Here is a 14,253-nt window from a genome sequence, read left to right on the forward strand (position 1 = left end):
TTTTGTTTTTTGTTTTTTGTTTTTTTTTGCCCTATCGTTTCAACAGTAAAGTCAAGTCAACAGTATTTATAGAGCACTTTCAAACAGCCGTCGCTGTATACAAAATATGCTTCACAAAATACGCCCCCCCCCCTTTTTTTTGTCAAGTGATCCAAATAATGTTTGCTTCATGTCTCATAAATCTCAAAAAAATCTCCTAAAATGAATGCATGTAATTCCATTGTTGTTGTTGTTTTTTTTTTGGTCTTGTTTTCTTTCTCCTGAAACCAACCACCGTTTGTTTCCGCGTGCAGTCACGCGTCGGGCAGCAGCTGGCAGACGCTGGCGGAACACGTCCGAAGCGAGTCTTTTGTGTTGAAGGGCTTGAAGCCCAGCGCCGTCTACCTCTTCCTGGTGAGGGCCGCCAACGCCTACGGACTGAGCGACCCCAGTCCAATCACCGATGCTGTGAAAACACAAGGTAGGCTACTCCGCAATCTCCCATTGGCTACACCGGCCCGTGTTTTTGCCTTCTGATTCCTCTTGTTGTGTCGTAGAATTTAGGAATACACAGGAAGACGTAACATTTATAAGCAGAAACGCTAACAGTATTTTACCAACGCCGCAGTACGATACTCCACAGTCTCCACTTTGCTGCAGTTGCCCACTTGACGTGATCGGTATTGATGCTGAAAACCAAGTGACTGGCGTGCAAATAAATGTGATGGCGACATCACTGGTGCTAATATGACTTGCCTGCAGACATCCCCCCAACCAGCCAGGGCGTGGACCACCGACAGGTCCAGAGGGAGCTTGGCGAGGTGCTGATCCACCTGCACAACCCCACCATCCTGTCCTCGTCCTCCGTCAGGGTGCAGTGGACGGTGAGTGCCGCTGATGCCGCCTTTGGCGAGCTCCCGGCGGCTTTGTCATTTTGTCTCGGTACGCAGCCTTTAAAAAAAAAAAAAAAAAAAAAAAAAGGCATCCATTTTAACACAACGGGGAAGCCCGCCAAGCGGCGTGGGCGTGTCCATTCGTGCCCCCCACTCTTTGATTGAAAACAGTGGAGGGCTGTTAAAATAATACGAGTGAGAAAAGAAGAGGCGGCCAACTCTGCTGGCTCTTCAGTGGAAATAGCTTGCAGATGTTGGAAATAAAACCAAATAAAATAAAGGTGGCAGTGGGAGACGCAAGCGGGACTCGCCTGTTGGTTTGCGCTTCACATTGACCCGTTTTCAAATCTGAACGTTATAAAGTATCAACATTTTGTCCATTTCTACTGAAAAAACGATCATGCAATGTGCAATTATTTTGACATGTGACATGTCATGTGTAACTTTACACATTTACACTCCGATTAGAAGGAAATCCAGAACAGCATTTTTAATATTAGGATTACATTTAATCTGGTGAGATATTTACCTCTTTTTTTTTTTTTTTAGGATAGATTAGCCGATTAAAATGTATTCAAATGCATTTAATACCCTAACTCTGTCCCAGTTTTAAAGAAACTAAAAAAAAAAAAACATATATATATATATATATATAAAAAATAAAAATTCCTCGTCTTTTTGGATTTCAGGATACGCAGCATAAAAATAATAACACCCATCGCGGTCGTTAACCTTCCTTCCGTTTTTACTGCTGAACGTAATCATTTGCCTCTTTGTCCACCAGGTGGAGCAGCAGTCCCAGTACATCCAGGGCTACAAGGTGATGTACCGGCCGTCACCAGAGGGGGTGCCGGCGCGCGGCGACTGGGCCACCTTTGAGGTGCGCACGCCCGGCGAGGACAGCGCCGTCGTGCCGCAACTTCGTAAGGGCGTCACGTACCAGTTCAAAGTGCGCCCCTTCTTCAACGAGTTCCAGGGCACCGACAGCGATGTGAAAATTGCACGCACCCTGGAGGAAGGTGCGTGGATGTTTGTGCGTGTGTGTGTGTGTGTGTGTGTGTCCTAGCGTGCTTTCACACTTTAGCACTCACGTGCGTGCTATATCCTCAGCTTGCATGTGTGCGAGGAGACAACAGCTGTTCACACCAGGCAGAGCGGCGGCGGGCGTGAGGGCGCCGAGGGGAGTGTGTGTTTGTTACGGGGGGGCGCGGGGGTTGGGGGGGTGACATAAAAATGTTCTACACCGAAGCGTATTCGGCTCCATCGATGCATTTTTATACTCCGCAGTCTCCACTATGCTGCAGAGCCAATTTAACATTGGAGGATACACACAGAGAGACACCTCGGTTTACACTCTGACTCGACTTGTGTGATTGAGTCCACTGTCTCCACTTTTCAAAAAGCACCCGCAGTCTCTTATCGGATCAAATTGCCACATCATTGTAACATTTGAGGATACACACAGCGAGACAATGAAAAATTGCTACCTCACTGCAATAGTTGAGAATATGCGACAAATTAAACACATTCTAAGGTGAACCGACCGACTCTCTGACCTCTGACCTGAGCTTTTTCAGTGCTTTTACTCTTTGGTGCAGCGCTACGGTTTCCTGCTGCCCTTAGTCTCCTCTTGGATAAAATCGCAACGTCGTTGTCAAATTTGAGGATGCATAAAATAAGTGCGTGCGTGAGTGAGTCGCATAATCAAAAGCCTCCCAAACAAAAGCCCCCGGGAGGCAAACTAACGGTAGCACGTGTGTTTATTTAGTTATTTCTTCCCGTGTTGTCAAATGTTACCATGACGCGGAATTGTTATTCACGCCGCAGAAGGAAAAACAATACGCCCGCCAGGCCGCCACACCGCCGACTGGAAAGTGTTGACGTGTGTTTTGGTGTTTAATTGAATGCTGCCTGCCATGAAAATGACAGCTTTCGTAGCACGTCGCACTCTTGTTTTTAGCGTGTATTTGTCATTATTTTAATCGGAGCTTTAAATGTACTCTAATTTACTCGCAAATTAATGAACCGTCCCGCTCGGTAAATTGAGGATGAAAACGCAGCCGCGCTTTTGGTTTGTTTTGTTAAATTGCTGTGAAATGAGGTGAGGGAGTGCGTGTGGCACGAAATGTCGGGTTGAGGAAACGAGTGGATCGCTTTCTGTATTTGATTTATTTCAGTCTTGACAGCTAAAACCAAATTAGAGGAACTCCTTATTTTGTTTTGTCGCGGTAAAACAAAAATATGCCCGGGGGTGGGGGGCGAAGAAAATAAAAGGTTGTTCTTTTGAAAATATTTGTTGTAGGTATGATTTTTCTTTCAAACTGCCAGCCAAAATAGCAGGGGGGTGTGAAACAGCAGCATCCCTTTTGCTATTATTCCTTTGTTGTCTGGAACTCGGCAAGACCACCTCCAACTCTTTATGTACCGCAAAAGGTGTGTCTCATCTCTTTTTATTTTTTTTCCTGCTTTGTCCACGCTCTCAACCTCCCAACAGTGCCCAGCGCGCCTCCCCGCCAGGTGACTGTGACGGAGAGCAGCGACAACGGGACCGCCGTTGTGGTCTCCTGGCAACCGCCGCCGGAGGAGGAGCGCAACGGGGTGGTCCAGGAATACAAGGTAACCAAGCCCCCGACCCGACCCGTCGGAGAGGTGGAGGCACAGACACAAAGATGGCATGGTTAGCAAGGAAATCAAAAAAAAAAAAAAAAAAGCAGAGCACACTGTTGAGGAATAGTGACATCTAGTGGGCGAAAAGCCCAACTGCGTCAGGTAAATGAGCTCAAGTTGGAAGAAAAAGATGTTTTATTGCCCTTTATTATTGTATCTATTCAAAGAAAATATGCAAGATTTTATTTCTAATTTAACAAAGTTAAAGTAATTCATATTCCAGAATTGTAATAAGTATCTCTGTCAAAGCTGAACAGAATTTACTTTCACTCCATTTCATGAATTTTATATGTAAACAAAAGTGGCAGCCGACACAGTATTGTATCGCTTGGCATTCATTTGCAAGTCTGGCATTTCACATGATCGAAACAACATACATTCATTCAGTCATTTAGAGCTATTGGATGACTTTCATCTCCGGCGCTTTGAGTGGCCAGGAAGCGCGCACGCGTGTCGGGAAACGAAGCTCCGGACGTGGATGTATGCTTCTTTTTGTGACTCCTACATTTTGGCTCAGCTGGGGAGTGACAGCTCCTCCAAGCCGCTCTAATTGGCTTACGGGCATGATTGACACAGCCATATTTTTTGACAGATGCCACAAGATGGCAGCAAAGCTCTTGCAGCAGAAAGATCTGAAAGCATCAATGCATGTAGCATGTGCACAAGGATCATGAGCCAGTTTCACATCAACAATGGTGTTGATGTGTAGAGTAGTTGAATTAAATCGAGTCGACGATTGGCGTCGAGGGTGCTCCTCTTTAGTCTTTCCAATGACGGCATTTCACATCAACTACACTCGGAGTTAAAAGCATTTAGCTAACAAACTAGCTCACTGATTCAAGGGGAAAATGTCCAATTGAACGTTTGATACCACGACTGATTGTTTTTTTTGTCTCACCCGCGTTAGATTTGGTGCTTGGGGAATGAGAGCAGGTATCACATCAACCGCACGGTGGATGCCAGCACCTTCTCCCTGCTCATTCCCAGTCTGGCCCCGGGAATCCGTTACGGCGTGGAGGTGGCGGCCAGCACCGGGGCGGGCCCCGGGGTCAAGAGCGACGTCACCTACTTCCAACTCGGTGAGCGCAAACCAGTGCAAACCTTGACTTATGAGTAGGGCTGGAGGGAAAATAAAAAATGTTCGACACCAAATTTTTGGCCAAAGGAGCCTGGAAACCCCCATAGAGGGCTGCGGTTTACAAAATGACAATGTTGAGCGTTTGACTGTGCGCGGCTTAGATGAGTCGGGGCGGATGACGGCGGCGGCGGACCCCCACAACCCGCTGTCGCAGCAAATCTCCGACGTGGTGAAGCAGCCGGCCTTCATCGCCGGCATCGGCACCGCCTGCTGGATCATCCTCCTGGTCTTCAGCATCTGGCTCTACCGGCACAGGAAGAAGAGGAGCGGACTCTCCAGCAGCTACGCCGGCATACGCAAGGGTCAGTCTGGACTTCCGATATGCGCATGAGCACGCCTGGCCTCTAGAGGGCAATGTGACGTCGCAGAATTGGGCGGCGCTTTTGGGTTTTGCTCTTTCAAGTCATGGCTAAAACGACACTGTTTTGGTTGCATTATGAGTTCAAAATGCAAGACGATTCCTTTAACTTTATATTTCTCTAACTTTCTCACACGTGGTAGTTATTAAAGTCCATTTTGTGAATAATAATGTGCATTTATTGTTTGACGTTTCTCTCCCAACAGTGCCATCTTTTACCTTCACACCAACAGGTAAACACAAGCGCAAAGGCGTCCGCGTGTGCCCACTCGTAAACTTGAAGACTCCTCATGTTTTTTTTTTTGTCTTTGCAGTGGCGTACCAGAGAGGTGGAGAAGCAGTGAGCAGTGCTGGGAGGTAAGAAACACTAAAAGGTGCAAATGGCGAGCAAAGAAAAAAAATGCAATAAAAGTCAACTTGAACTGTGCGATGACGAGGAAGACTCCAGTCTAATATTGTCGCAAAGAATAGAATAAGGAAATAAAATGAGAAAATGGAAGACCGAAAATGTAAATAGTGACATGACAAGCACATTTTTGCCTCTAGTGATTATAATAGAATCAAAATATCATGGGAAAAGTTGAATATACGATGGAGAAATCCATTTTCAAAAATACATTCAAGAAAAATGGGGAAAAGGTGGATAAAGGATATCTTATCTTATCTTATCTTATCTTAAAAAATACAATCGCAATCTGGAAACAACAAAACACGAATAAAATACATAAAAGGATGTAAACGGTACATACCACCAAAAATATATCTATCCAAAAGGAAAAATTGTGCAACTACATCTACTCCACTGTTATTTGTTTTGTTTTTATAGTCTTGAATTTTCTCATTCAGTTTCAGCTAATAGTCATTGTGAAATGAAATAAAATAATGTTCTGCATGATGATTTTCACCTTCTGCCGCACTCTGCGAAAAGAAGATGTCACGAGAGCGAATTACGTTTCTCTCTCGCTTTATTCAAGATCCCCAACAGACGGTGAAAAAATGGTTGGGTGGGGTGTTCTTTCCCCATCTGATCAGCAGAGGGCGTACTGGGACTTTCTCGTGGAGCAAAAAAGAGGGCGTGGTGGTAGTCCACTGTGAGGAAGTCATTAAAACGACCAGCAGGCGGCGCCGTTGCATCACGACAAAAGTGTGACGCAAGCGCCCACACGGGGGCAGTAATCCCCTTTAACATTTCTAGTTCGCCATTCCCAATTTAGCTTTTTTTTTCCCTGTGGCCCAAGCCAGTTGCTGCTCGACTTTTTGTTGCACCGAATCTGTAGTTTGGTTTGTCCCAAAAACAAAGGGGGAGGGGCTGGATGATTCAGCAGGTGAGCTTGTGTTGTGACGAGGGTTTGGCGGGCAGTTTGGGACGCTACTTTTAGCCTCATTGCAAGTGACTTTGATCCGTGTGTCTAATCTGGGCGCTTTGCTCATGCCGACGGGGGCTCAGCCAAAGTGTTGTGGCCTTTGGGCAAGGCGAGTACACGCACAATCTGTTTAGCTGGGATTGTTATGTTTGTGTGTGTGTGTGTCCAAAAGGCAAAAAAAAGTACTAAAGCCGGATTTGTAGTTTCCCTCTTCTCAGCTGCTGGATGAATAAACGGCGCCTAATCTTCTCTTTCGATTGTAATGCGACTGCACTTCATTCACGTGAACACCACCGGGTTCTGTTTTTGTGCAAACCAGAGCACAGAACTATTTTTGGCATTGTAAAATGACAACTGCAGTCTTTCTTGAATCCTGAAGTACTTGGGTATTTTTTTTTTTTTTTTGTCCGTGCAATATTGCAACATCTTTTTGTGACACGGTCACGCGCGTGTTCAGTTTCAAACGCTAACGCCTTTCGTTGTTGTCGTGTTTTGGGTGCAGGCCGGGCCTCCTCAACATGGGCGAGTCGGCCACGCAGCCCTGGCTGGCCGACACGTGGCCCAACTCGTGCTCCAATCACAACAACTGCAGCATCAACTGCTGCGCCGCCGGCAACGGCAACAGCGACAGTAACCTGGCCACGTACAGCCGGCCCGGTACGTCAAGCGCAAAAACAACCCAACACAACAACACCAAAGCCACTGAAAATAAGAGTGCGCAGATAAGACCCAGGTGGGAGTTGCCAGGAGGAAGTAAAGTGTGATATCTGGGTTAGCTCCCCCGAGAGTTCTCTCTTATCCTGCGTGCGTGCGTGTGTGTGTCTGTCTCCACAAGCGCGACCTGCACAAAGGAAATATTAGGATTAAGAGCAGGCGGCTGTGTTTGATTTCTCCGAGGCTAAGGTTGACATGTTTGCAGGTAAAAAAAAAAAAGGGAACGCGAAAAGAGAGAGAAGAAACTCGAGATGTTGCTTAGGTGCGTAGCCGACTGTGAAATGAGCAGTTGGAGGTCTACAACAACAAAAAAACATCATTCTTAAAAGCTTCAAAACAGCTAACAGACCAGCTAGCTTGCAAGCTAGCAGTCTGCATGTCGAGCTGCTACTTTACTTTAAAACTGTTTCTTTTTGAATTTCGGTATCTTTCCATCATTGGGTTGTTCCATCATATCTTTTGTTGGCTCATTCTACCTTTGAAGAAGCTATTGAGCCACCTAGCTTCAAAGCTATCGATCGATTAATCGATGTATCCATCTTATATACAAGCTAAGCCAGCTAGAATCTACCTAGCTAGCTAGCTAGCTTAAAAGCTACTTATGAGCTACATAGCTATATGGATAGAACTATGTTTTTTTTATTTAGTAATTCTTCAGTTTATTGATTTGGTTACGCATATGATAAAAAAAGTAGCCCCCTAGCTTCATCCGTTTGTCTGGCTTCTCCTTTTTCTCAAGAACTCGCAAGCTATGTAGCTGAAAGCTAGTGTCAAAATGGAGCAAAGTATGTCTGGTAGTTTGGTAAGCACTTTATTCAATATCAACAATCTAATGATCTTAAATAAGTTTTGCTTGTGTCCAGTAAGTGTCCGCACACGTGACATGTCGTGTAACGGGAAGTAACTGTCCTTTGCATGACACCTGCGCGTGCGCTTGTGTTTGTTTGCGTGTGGGACACTAAGCAGCATGCTTCAGAAATGACAAAGAATGAGTAATTATCCAAACGCGTCATCCGCTCGCCCACGCAACGGCCCCGGACGCTTTGATAGGGAGTCGCCAGCCTCCTCGGTCAGTAACCCCCCCCCCCGTGTCCTCCAGCCGACTGCATCGCCAATTACAACAGCCAGATGGACAATAAGCAGAGCGGCCTGCTGGTGCCCGATCCGGGCGTGTACGGTGAGATGGACCTGTCCAACAAGATCAACGAGATGAAGACCTTCAACAGCCCCAACCTGAAGGACGGCCGCTTGGTGGGCGCCGGCGGGCAGCCCACGCCGTACGCCACCACGCAGCTCATCCAGTCGTCCATCATGAGCAACAACGCCGGCGGAGGGGAGCTCAATGACAAACACTGCTGGAAGCCCCCCGGCGGCGTCCTGCAGCCCAAACAGGAAATGCAGTACAGCATCATGGAGCAAAACAAGCTGAACAAGGGTGAGTGTGCGCAGAGGCCCCCTCGCCGGCAGCCCCCGAAAGTCCTCACCGTCACCCTCTGCTTCCTCCTCCTCCTCCTTCGGTCTTTCCGACACGGAAGAAAGGCCATCCTCCATGTCTCATCTTGATGCTGTCACTTTTCCCTTCAGCTTCTGTTTGTGTGTGTGTGAAATTCATCTAACACGGGGGGGGGGGGGGGGGGGTCCAATCCAGACCACCATTCAGTTAAAAGCCAACGCTTGGTCTTTTTTTTTTCATTTTCATTTTTTTTCCCTCTACGTGGCCCTTTGGAGGCAAACATTTGGCCAGCGCTAATCTAATCTTTCATCATCCGCAACCGTGTTGTGATGCGATGCTCTCATCCCCTTCTGCCCCGACGCTATCTGGATCATCTCCAAGGTTCATCTTCAGTGTCAAATTTCCCGAAAGGTCCCTCGCTTTTGACCGCCTCGCCAAACTTGAGGAAAAGCAAAGCACACAATTTGGCGGCTTTTTTTTTTCCTCGGTACATGTGCATGTTCAAATGAACCACCTAGCATGACTTGCTAACGCCATTAACACGATCTAGCATGCTGAAGTGTGTTTTTCCTAAGGCTGGATTTTTATTTTTTCTCATGTGTTTGTGTTGCATTCGCATGGACATCTAGTTCCCAGACCTTCCACGCGTGTGTGGCGCAAAAGAACAGAATAATGGCTTCGGATGATCGTTTAGAACTGGGGTCCCCAAACATCGGTCCGGGTCCCCGTTGGCTATCGGGCCGCACATAGAAAGACCAAGATTTTTTTTTTTTCTTCCGAGCGCCCGTCACCTGCCCTCCCCCCGTCCCAAGGAACCTGTTGAATTATTTGACCACCCAAGTGATGAAGCGAAAGGCTTAAGAAATGCGAGCGCAGTTTGAACAGCCTGCTCACATCAACATTAGTGCTTAAGTCGCTTTTAACTCGCTGGCAGCCAGCGGATGAATGAAGCGATCAAATCGCATCATCACCCTAACCCTGTTGCCCCCCCCCAATGTCTGCCAATCAGATCGTTACAGAGGCGCCGACACCCCCATGATGCCGGCCACCATCCCATACAGCCACGACAGCCACACGGGGGGCTCCTACAACAGCTCGGATCGAGGCAGCAGCAGCAGCACCTCAGGTAAAGATGTCGGCGAGGCCTGCGCAATGCTTCTAATTTGAATCGGGATCACAATTTAGAAATTAACCTGATGGGCGCGATTGATTTTATTTCCCCCCCCCCCCGCCCCCCCCCCCCCCCCCCCCCATTTCAAAATCGGGCTCTGCTGCGCTAGCTAATTGAAGCACCACCAGGGGGTGATTGCGATGTTCAGGCATCACTAAATTGGCCAAGCAAGAAGCGGGCGAACCCTGCCGAGTCCAAGCGAGATAAGAAAGAGCAACAAATATCGGCTAAGCGCCTTGAAAGTGATCCCCTGTCTGGACATGTGATAAGCTTATGAAGTAGAATCACAAACGTTTCCAAGTAGCACCGAGACTGGCGATAAAGAACACAACCACAGTCGGAGATGATCTTCGATATGATAACATACAATTATTCCATCGACTTGTTTCGGATTTCGGGCAAAAACAAAATCATGTTGAGTGATTGCTTTCTGTTTACGCTGGAAACTCCAAATACCGTTTGTTAAAAAGGAGTTTTTGTAAAAATACAGACGTTTCCCCAAAACATGACGATTATTCATCGGGATGACAATATTGATCAAAAACCATTTGGACCACGACACTCAACATCAAACATTCAAGGACTCTTCTTTGATTTTGTCCTGTGTAAGCAAGTTAGCATTTATTTCACATTTAGTTTCCCCGTAATTGGCTTTTGCTTTAAACGTGGAACTGCCTCTTAATTGTGTCGAAGGGAAGGGGGGGGGGGCAAGGAGAAATGGGAGCACATTTTCGAGACGCCATGCAAGGCTGCCGCCCTTAATGTCACGTATCCATTCAGATTTTCCATTTCAAGTTGCAGTCATCAGGCCCTCACAGCTCATTGGTTCGCGCGCTCGCTATTAATTGGACACGCTTTTCTTTCCGCAGCATTTTCTTTTACTGCCGGGGGTGGGGGGCGGGGGGGGGGTAAACACCTGCCTCTATTGCACGTCCCATTACTAAAGCCCTGCAAGGCACGTGGGCCTGTTCGAACAAAATCTCGGCATTCTTCATTCATTTTGATTTTGTGGTCAATTCGTACTCGGCGAGTCATCTGTCAATCATTTGGACTTGTGCACGAGGTGGTGCAAAGTGCCCTCTTGGAATCCACCTTCATTATTATTCTTTCCGCCAACGCATCGCCTTTGATTGCCCAAAAGCACCTGAAAGAAAAGTAAAAAAATATATACTGATATATATATGATTGGGGAAAGGGCGGCCCGGTAGTCCAGTGGTTAGCACGTGGGCTTCACAGTGCAGGGGTACCGGGTTCGATTCCAGCTCCGGCCTCCCTGTGTGGAGTTTGCATGTTCTCCCCGGGCCTGCGTGGGTTTTCTCCGGGTGCTCCGGTTTCCTCCCACATTCCAAAAACATGCGTGGCAGGCTGATTGGACGCTCTAAATTGTCCCTAGGTGTGAGTGTGAGTACGAATGGTTGTTCGTTTCTGTGTGCCCTGCGATTGGCTGGCAACCGATTCAGGGTGTCCCCCGCCTACTGCCCGAAGACGGCTGGGATGGGCTCCAGCACCCCCCCGCGACCCTAGTGAGGATCAAGTGGCTCGGAAGATGAATGAATGAATGATTGCGGTCTGTGGGACTGAAAACTACAAAAAACAAAGTTTGCCGATGATTTTGAGGAGTCCCCGCCAAAATAAAGGGCCCCCTGAGATTTCGGGGGGGATCCCTTCGTCATCAGTTTTTCCAATCAACGTGAAATTAGATGCACACATTTATCAAAGTGGGGGGAATCGACAAAGGGCAACTGGAAATCCCGGTCGTTGCCGGTTTCAAGTTTTTTTTCTTGCGTATGTTGCGGAGCAGGCAGCCAGGGTCAGAAAAAGGGAGCGCGCACCCCCAAGCCGCCCAAACAGAGCACAATGAATTGGGCCGACCTCCTGCCTCCCCCGCCCGCCAACCCGCCTCCATCGCGCAACGCCGAGGACTACTCGCTGTCATTGGAAGAAAGGTACGCATGTGCCCGAAGAGGGGGTTGGGGAGGTGGGGGGGGGGGGGGGGTTTAATCTGTGTCAAACCTTGATGGAGGGGTGCCATGAATATTTCCCACAATGTTTTCCTGCAACCCGCGCGCGTCTCCGGCAAATGATGTGGAAATAATGAGCCTTCACTTCCCTCTCCGTCGTTGGCAGCCGCCAGCCAGACATGCAGTGCTCCATGCCGCCCTCTCACATGTACCTGCAGCCCGACGAGCTCGAGGAGATGATGGAGGAGGAGGGGGGGGAGGAGGAGGAGATGGAGATGGAGATGGAGCGGGGGCCCACCCCGCCTGTCCGCGGCACCGCCTCCTCCCCCGCCGCCGTCTCGTACAGCCACCAGTCGACCGCCACGCTCACGCCCTCGCCGCAGGAGGAGGTGACGCCTATGCTGCGGGAGCACGAGCGCAGGTACGCTCGGCCCGACGGTGCGCCGTCGCCGTCGCCTCGCTTTTCTCTTTCTCGCTCTGTGTTGACGATGGGGAGTTTGAAAAGTGGCTTTAAATGTTGTTTAACGGCAAAGTCAAATCAAAATATGAATATTTTCCACGCGCCGCCTATTACAAGTGAAGGTGGAAAAAAGCCCCCAGTTTTTAACCTGATCAGGGGGGCAGCCATTTTGTGCCACTTGCTGTTGACTGAAAATGCCATCCGGGTGGTCACGCGGGACCTGGTTTCTAGTTTTTGGTCACGTGTCGATGGTAAAGTGAGCCCTGAGGCACCGTGACGTGCGAAATTGAAATGGCCACTTCAAAGCAAGATTTTTTGTGGGTCTGTTCAAAATAGACTCGAGGACCAAATTTTGATGTTGCTAACTCAGGGGTGCCCAAGCGTTTAAAACATGCAGCATAGAGCCTCTCCAGGGGCCAGACTTGAGCACCTCAGCGTCCGAGGCGAAATCCCCCCCCCCCCCCCCCCCCCAAATATCTCCAGTTGTCCCGGAGCTCATTTTGTGGTCCCACTTTTCGGAACGGAACGCACCAAAGTGTCTTTTGTCCCGTTTCTTCCTCACATCATCCTGAACCGCACCCCTTCTCGTCGTCTCGCCAGGCGCCACGGCGTGAGCCCCCCTCCCCAGCGCCTCTCGCCCTCACATACGTACGGCTACATGGCCAGCCCCGGCGACACCGACGGCGACGAGGACGAGGGCGAAGGGCGGATCCCCGAAGAGGACGAGGACACGGACGCCGAGTTGGCCAAGATGAACTACCGGCGCGGCCACCCGCACCCGCACGCGCACCACCTGCAGACGCACCCGCGCCGGCTGCTGCTGCGGGGCATGGAGCAGACGCCGGCGTCTAGCGTGGGCGACCTGGAGAGCTCGGTGACGGGCTCCATGATCAACGGCTGGGGCTCCGCCTCCGAGGAAGATAATGTCTCCTCGGGGAGGTCCAGCGCCGTCAGCTCCTCCGACGGCTCCTTCTTCACCGATGCCGACTTCGCGCAGGCCGTCGCCGCCGCCGCCGAGTACTCGGGCCTGCGGGTGGCCAAGCATCCCGCAACGCAAAGCCAGGAAGGTGCGGCGCTGTCGGGTAGCTTTTCAACAAAGTCAACCCCCCCCAAAAAAAAATAGTACATAACCCCGACCTCTTTTTTTTTTTTTTTTAATTTTCTTAGCGCGGAAATACCAAATCACCCCGGCGGGCCACCGTCCCGGCAGTCCGGTGTCCACGGACAGCAGCATGAGTATGGCGGCCGTGCACAGGAGGCCTCCCAAGAAGCAGAAGCAGCACCCCGCCGTGGGCAACCAGCGACGGGAAGCCTACAGCGAAGGTAGGAGGGGAGAACGCTTGCCTGATGGTTTGATTCTCGTATTTTTTTTTTATTTACGAGCCATCATTTGAGAATAAGCAATGCTTCTCCTCCACATCGAGAGGAGCCAGATGAGGTGGCATGGGCATCTGATTCGGATGCCTCCTGAGCGCCTCCCCGGTGAGGTGTTCCGGTCATGTCCCACCGGGAGGAGACCCCGAGGAAGACCCAGGACACGCTGGAGAGACTATGTCACCCAGCTGGCCTGGGAACGACTCGGGATCCCCCAGGGAGAGCTGGAAGAAGTAGCTAGGGAGAGGGAAGTCTGGGCTTCCCTGCTAAAGCTGTTGCCCCCGCGACCCGGCCCCGGATAAGCGGTAGATGATGGATGGATGGAAAATCAAGGAAAGGAGTCGACGGCTTCAACAATACAAAGAGTGGAATTTCGTCTTGCGCCCGCCTCAATCGTTCATGTACCGTATTTTTCGGATTATATGTCGCACGGGCCCAAAAATGCGTAATTAAAGAAGGAAAAAAAAACAACGGATGGATGTTCATGCAAAGTGTCCGGTGCTAGCAAAGTCATTATTAGCGCAAAGCGTGAAAACTGAGTGCTGCCAACGTCTCGGTGCACACCTGATGTGGGGGGGGGGGGGGGGGGGGTGCGCGCCGCTGGCCGTCCTCTTCAGTGTCGGCCGCCCTTGAGTGTTGGAAGCAGCTTGACAGCGCCATTTAATATCCAGCTCGGTGGGAGCCGGCAGAGCGGCGACATATTCGAGCCCCCCCCCCCCCC

At 49.6% G+C, this 14,253-nt stretch overlaps 1 protein-coding gene across 5 annotated transcripts in view; it reads left to right on the forward strand.

The window, feature by feature from the left end:
• Nucleotides 1-14,253, forward strand: part of LOC127608549 (roundabout homolog 1-like) — a 121,173-nt gene that overhangs the window by 103,846 nt on the left and 3,074 nt on the right. For all 5 annotated transcript variants that reach the window (XM_052077673.1, XM_052077675.1, XM_052077674.1 and 2 more), the window contains 15 exons: nt 294-460; nt 742-863; nt 1,657-1,891; nt 3,367-3,488; nt 4,447-4,618; nt 4,779-4,979; nt 5,242-5,268; nt 5,350-5,392; nt 6,902-7,056; nt 8,213-8,548; nt 9,576-9,692; nt 11,539-11,683; nt 11,865-12,119; nt 12,759-13,240; nt 13,326-13,481. In XM_052077673.1, the coding sequence (XP_051933633.1) occupies nt 294-460; nt 742-863; nt 1,657-1,891; nt 3,367-3,488; nt 4,447-4,618; nt 4,779-4,979; nt 5,242-5,268; nt 5,350-5,392; nt 6,902-7,056; nt 8,213-8,548; nt 9,576-9,692; nt 11,539-11,683; nt 11,865-12,119; nt 12,759-13,240; nt 13,326-13,481 (2,735 nt within the window). The remainder of the gene's footprint in view (nt 1-293; nt 461-741; nt 864-1,656; nt 1,892-3,366; nt 3,489-4,446; nt 4,619-4,778; nt 4,980-5,241; nt 5,269-5,349; nt 5,393-6,901; nt 7,057-8,212; nt 8,549-9,575; nt 9,693-11,538; nt 11,684-11,864; nt 12,120-12,758; nt 13,241-13,325; nt 13,482-14,253) is intronic.

This window comes from Hippocampus zosterae, chromosome 10 (genome assembly GCF_025434085.1).
Source record: "Hippocampus zosterae strain Florida chromosome 10, ASM2543408v3, whole genome shotgun sequence".
NCBI classification, from domain to species: Eukaryota; Metazoa; Chordata; class Actinopteri; order Syngnathiformes; family Syngnathidae; genus Hippocampus; species Hippocampus zosterae.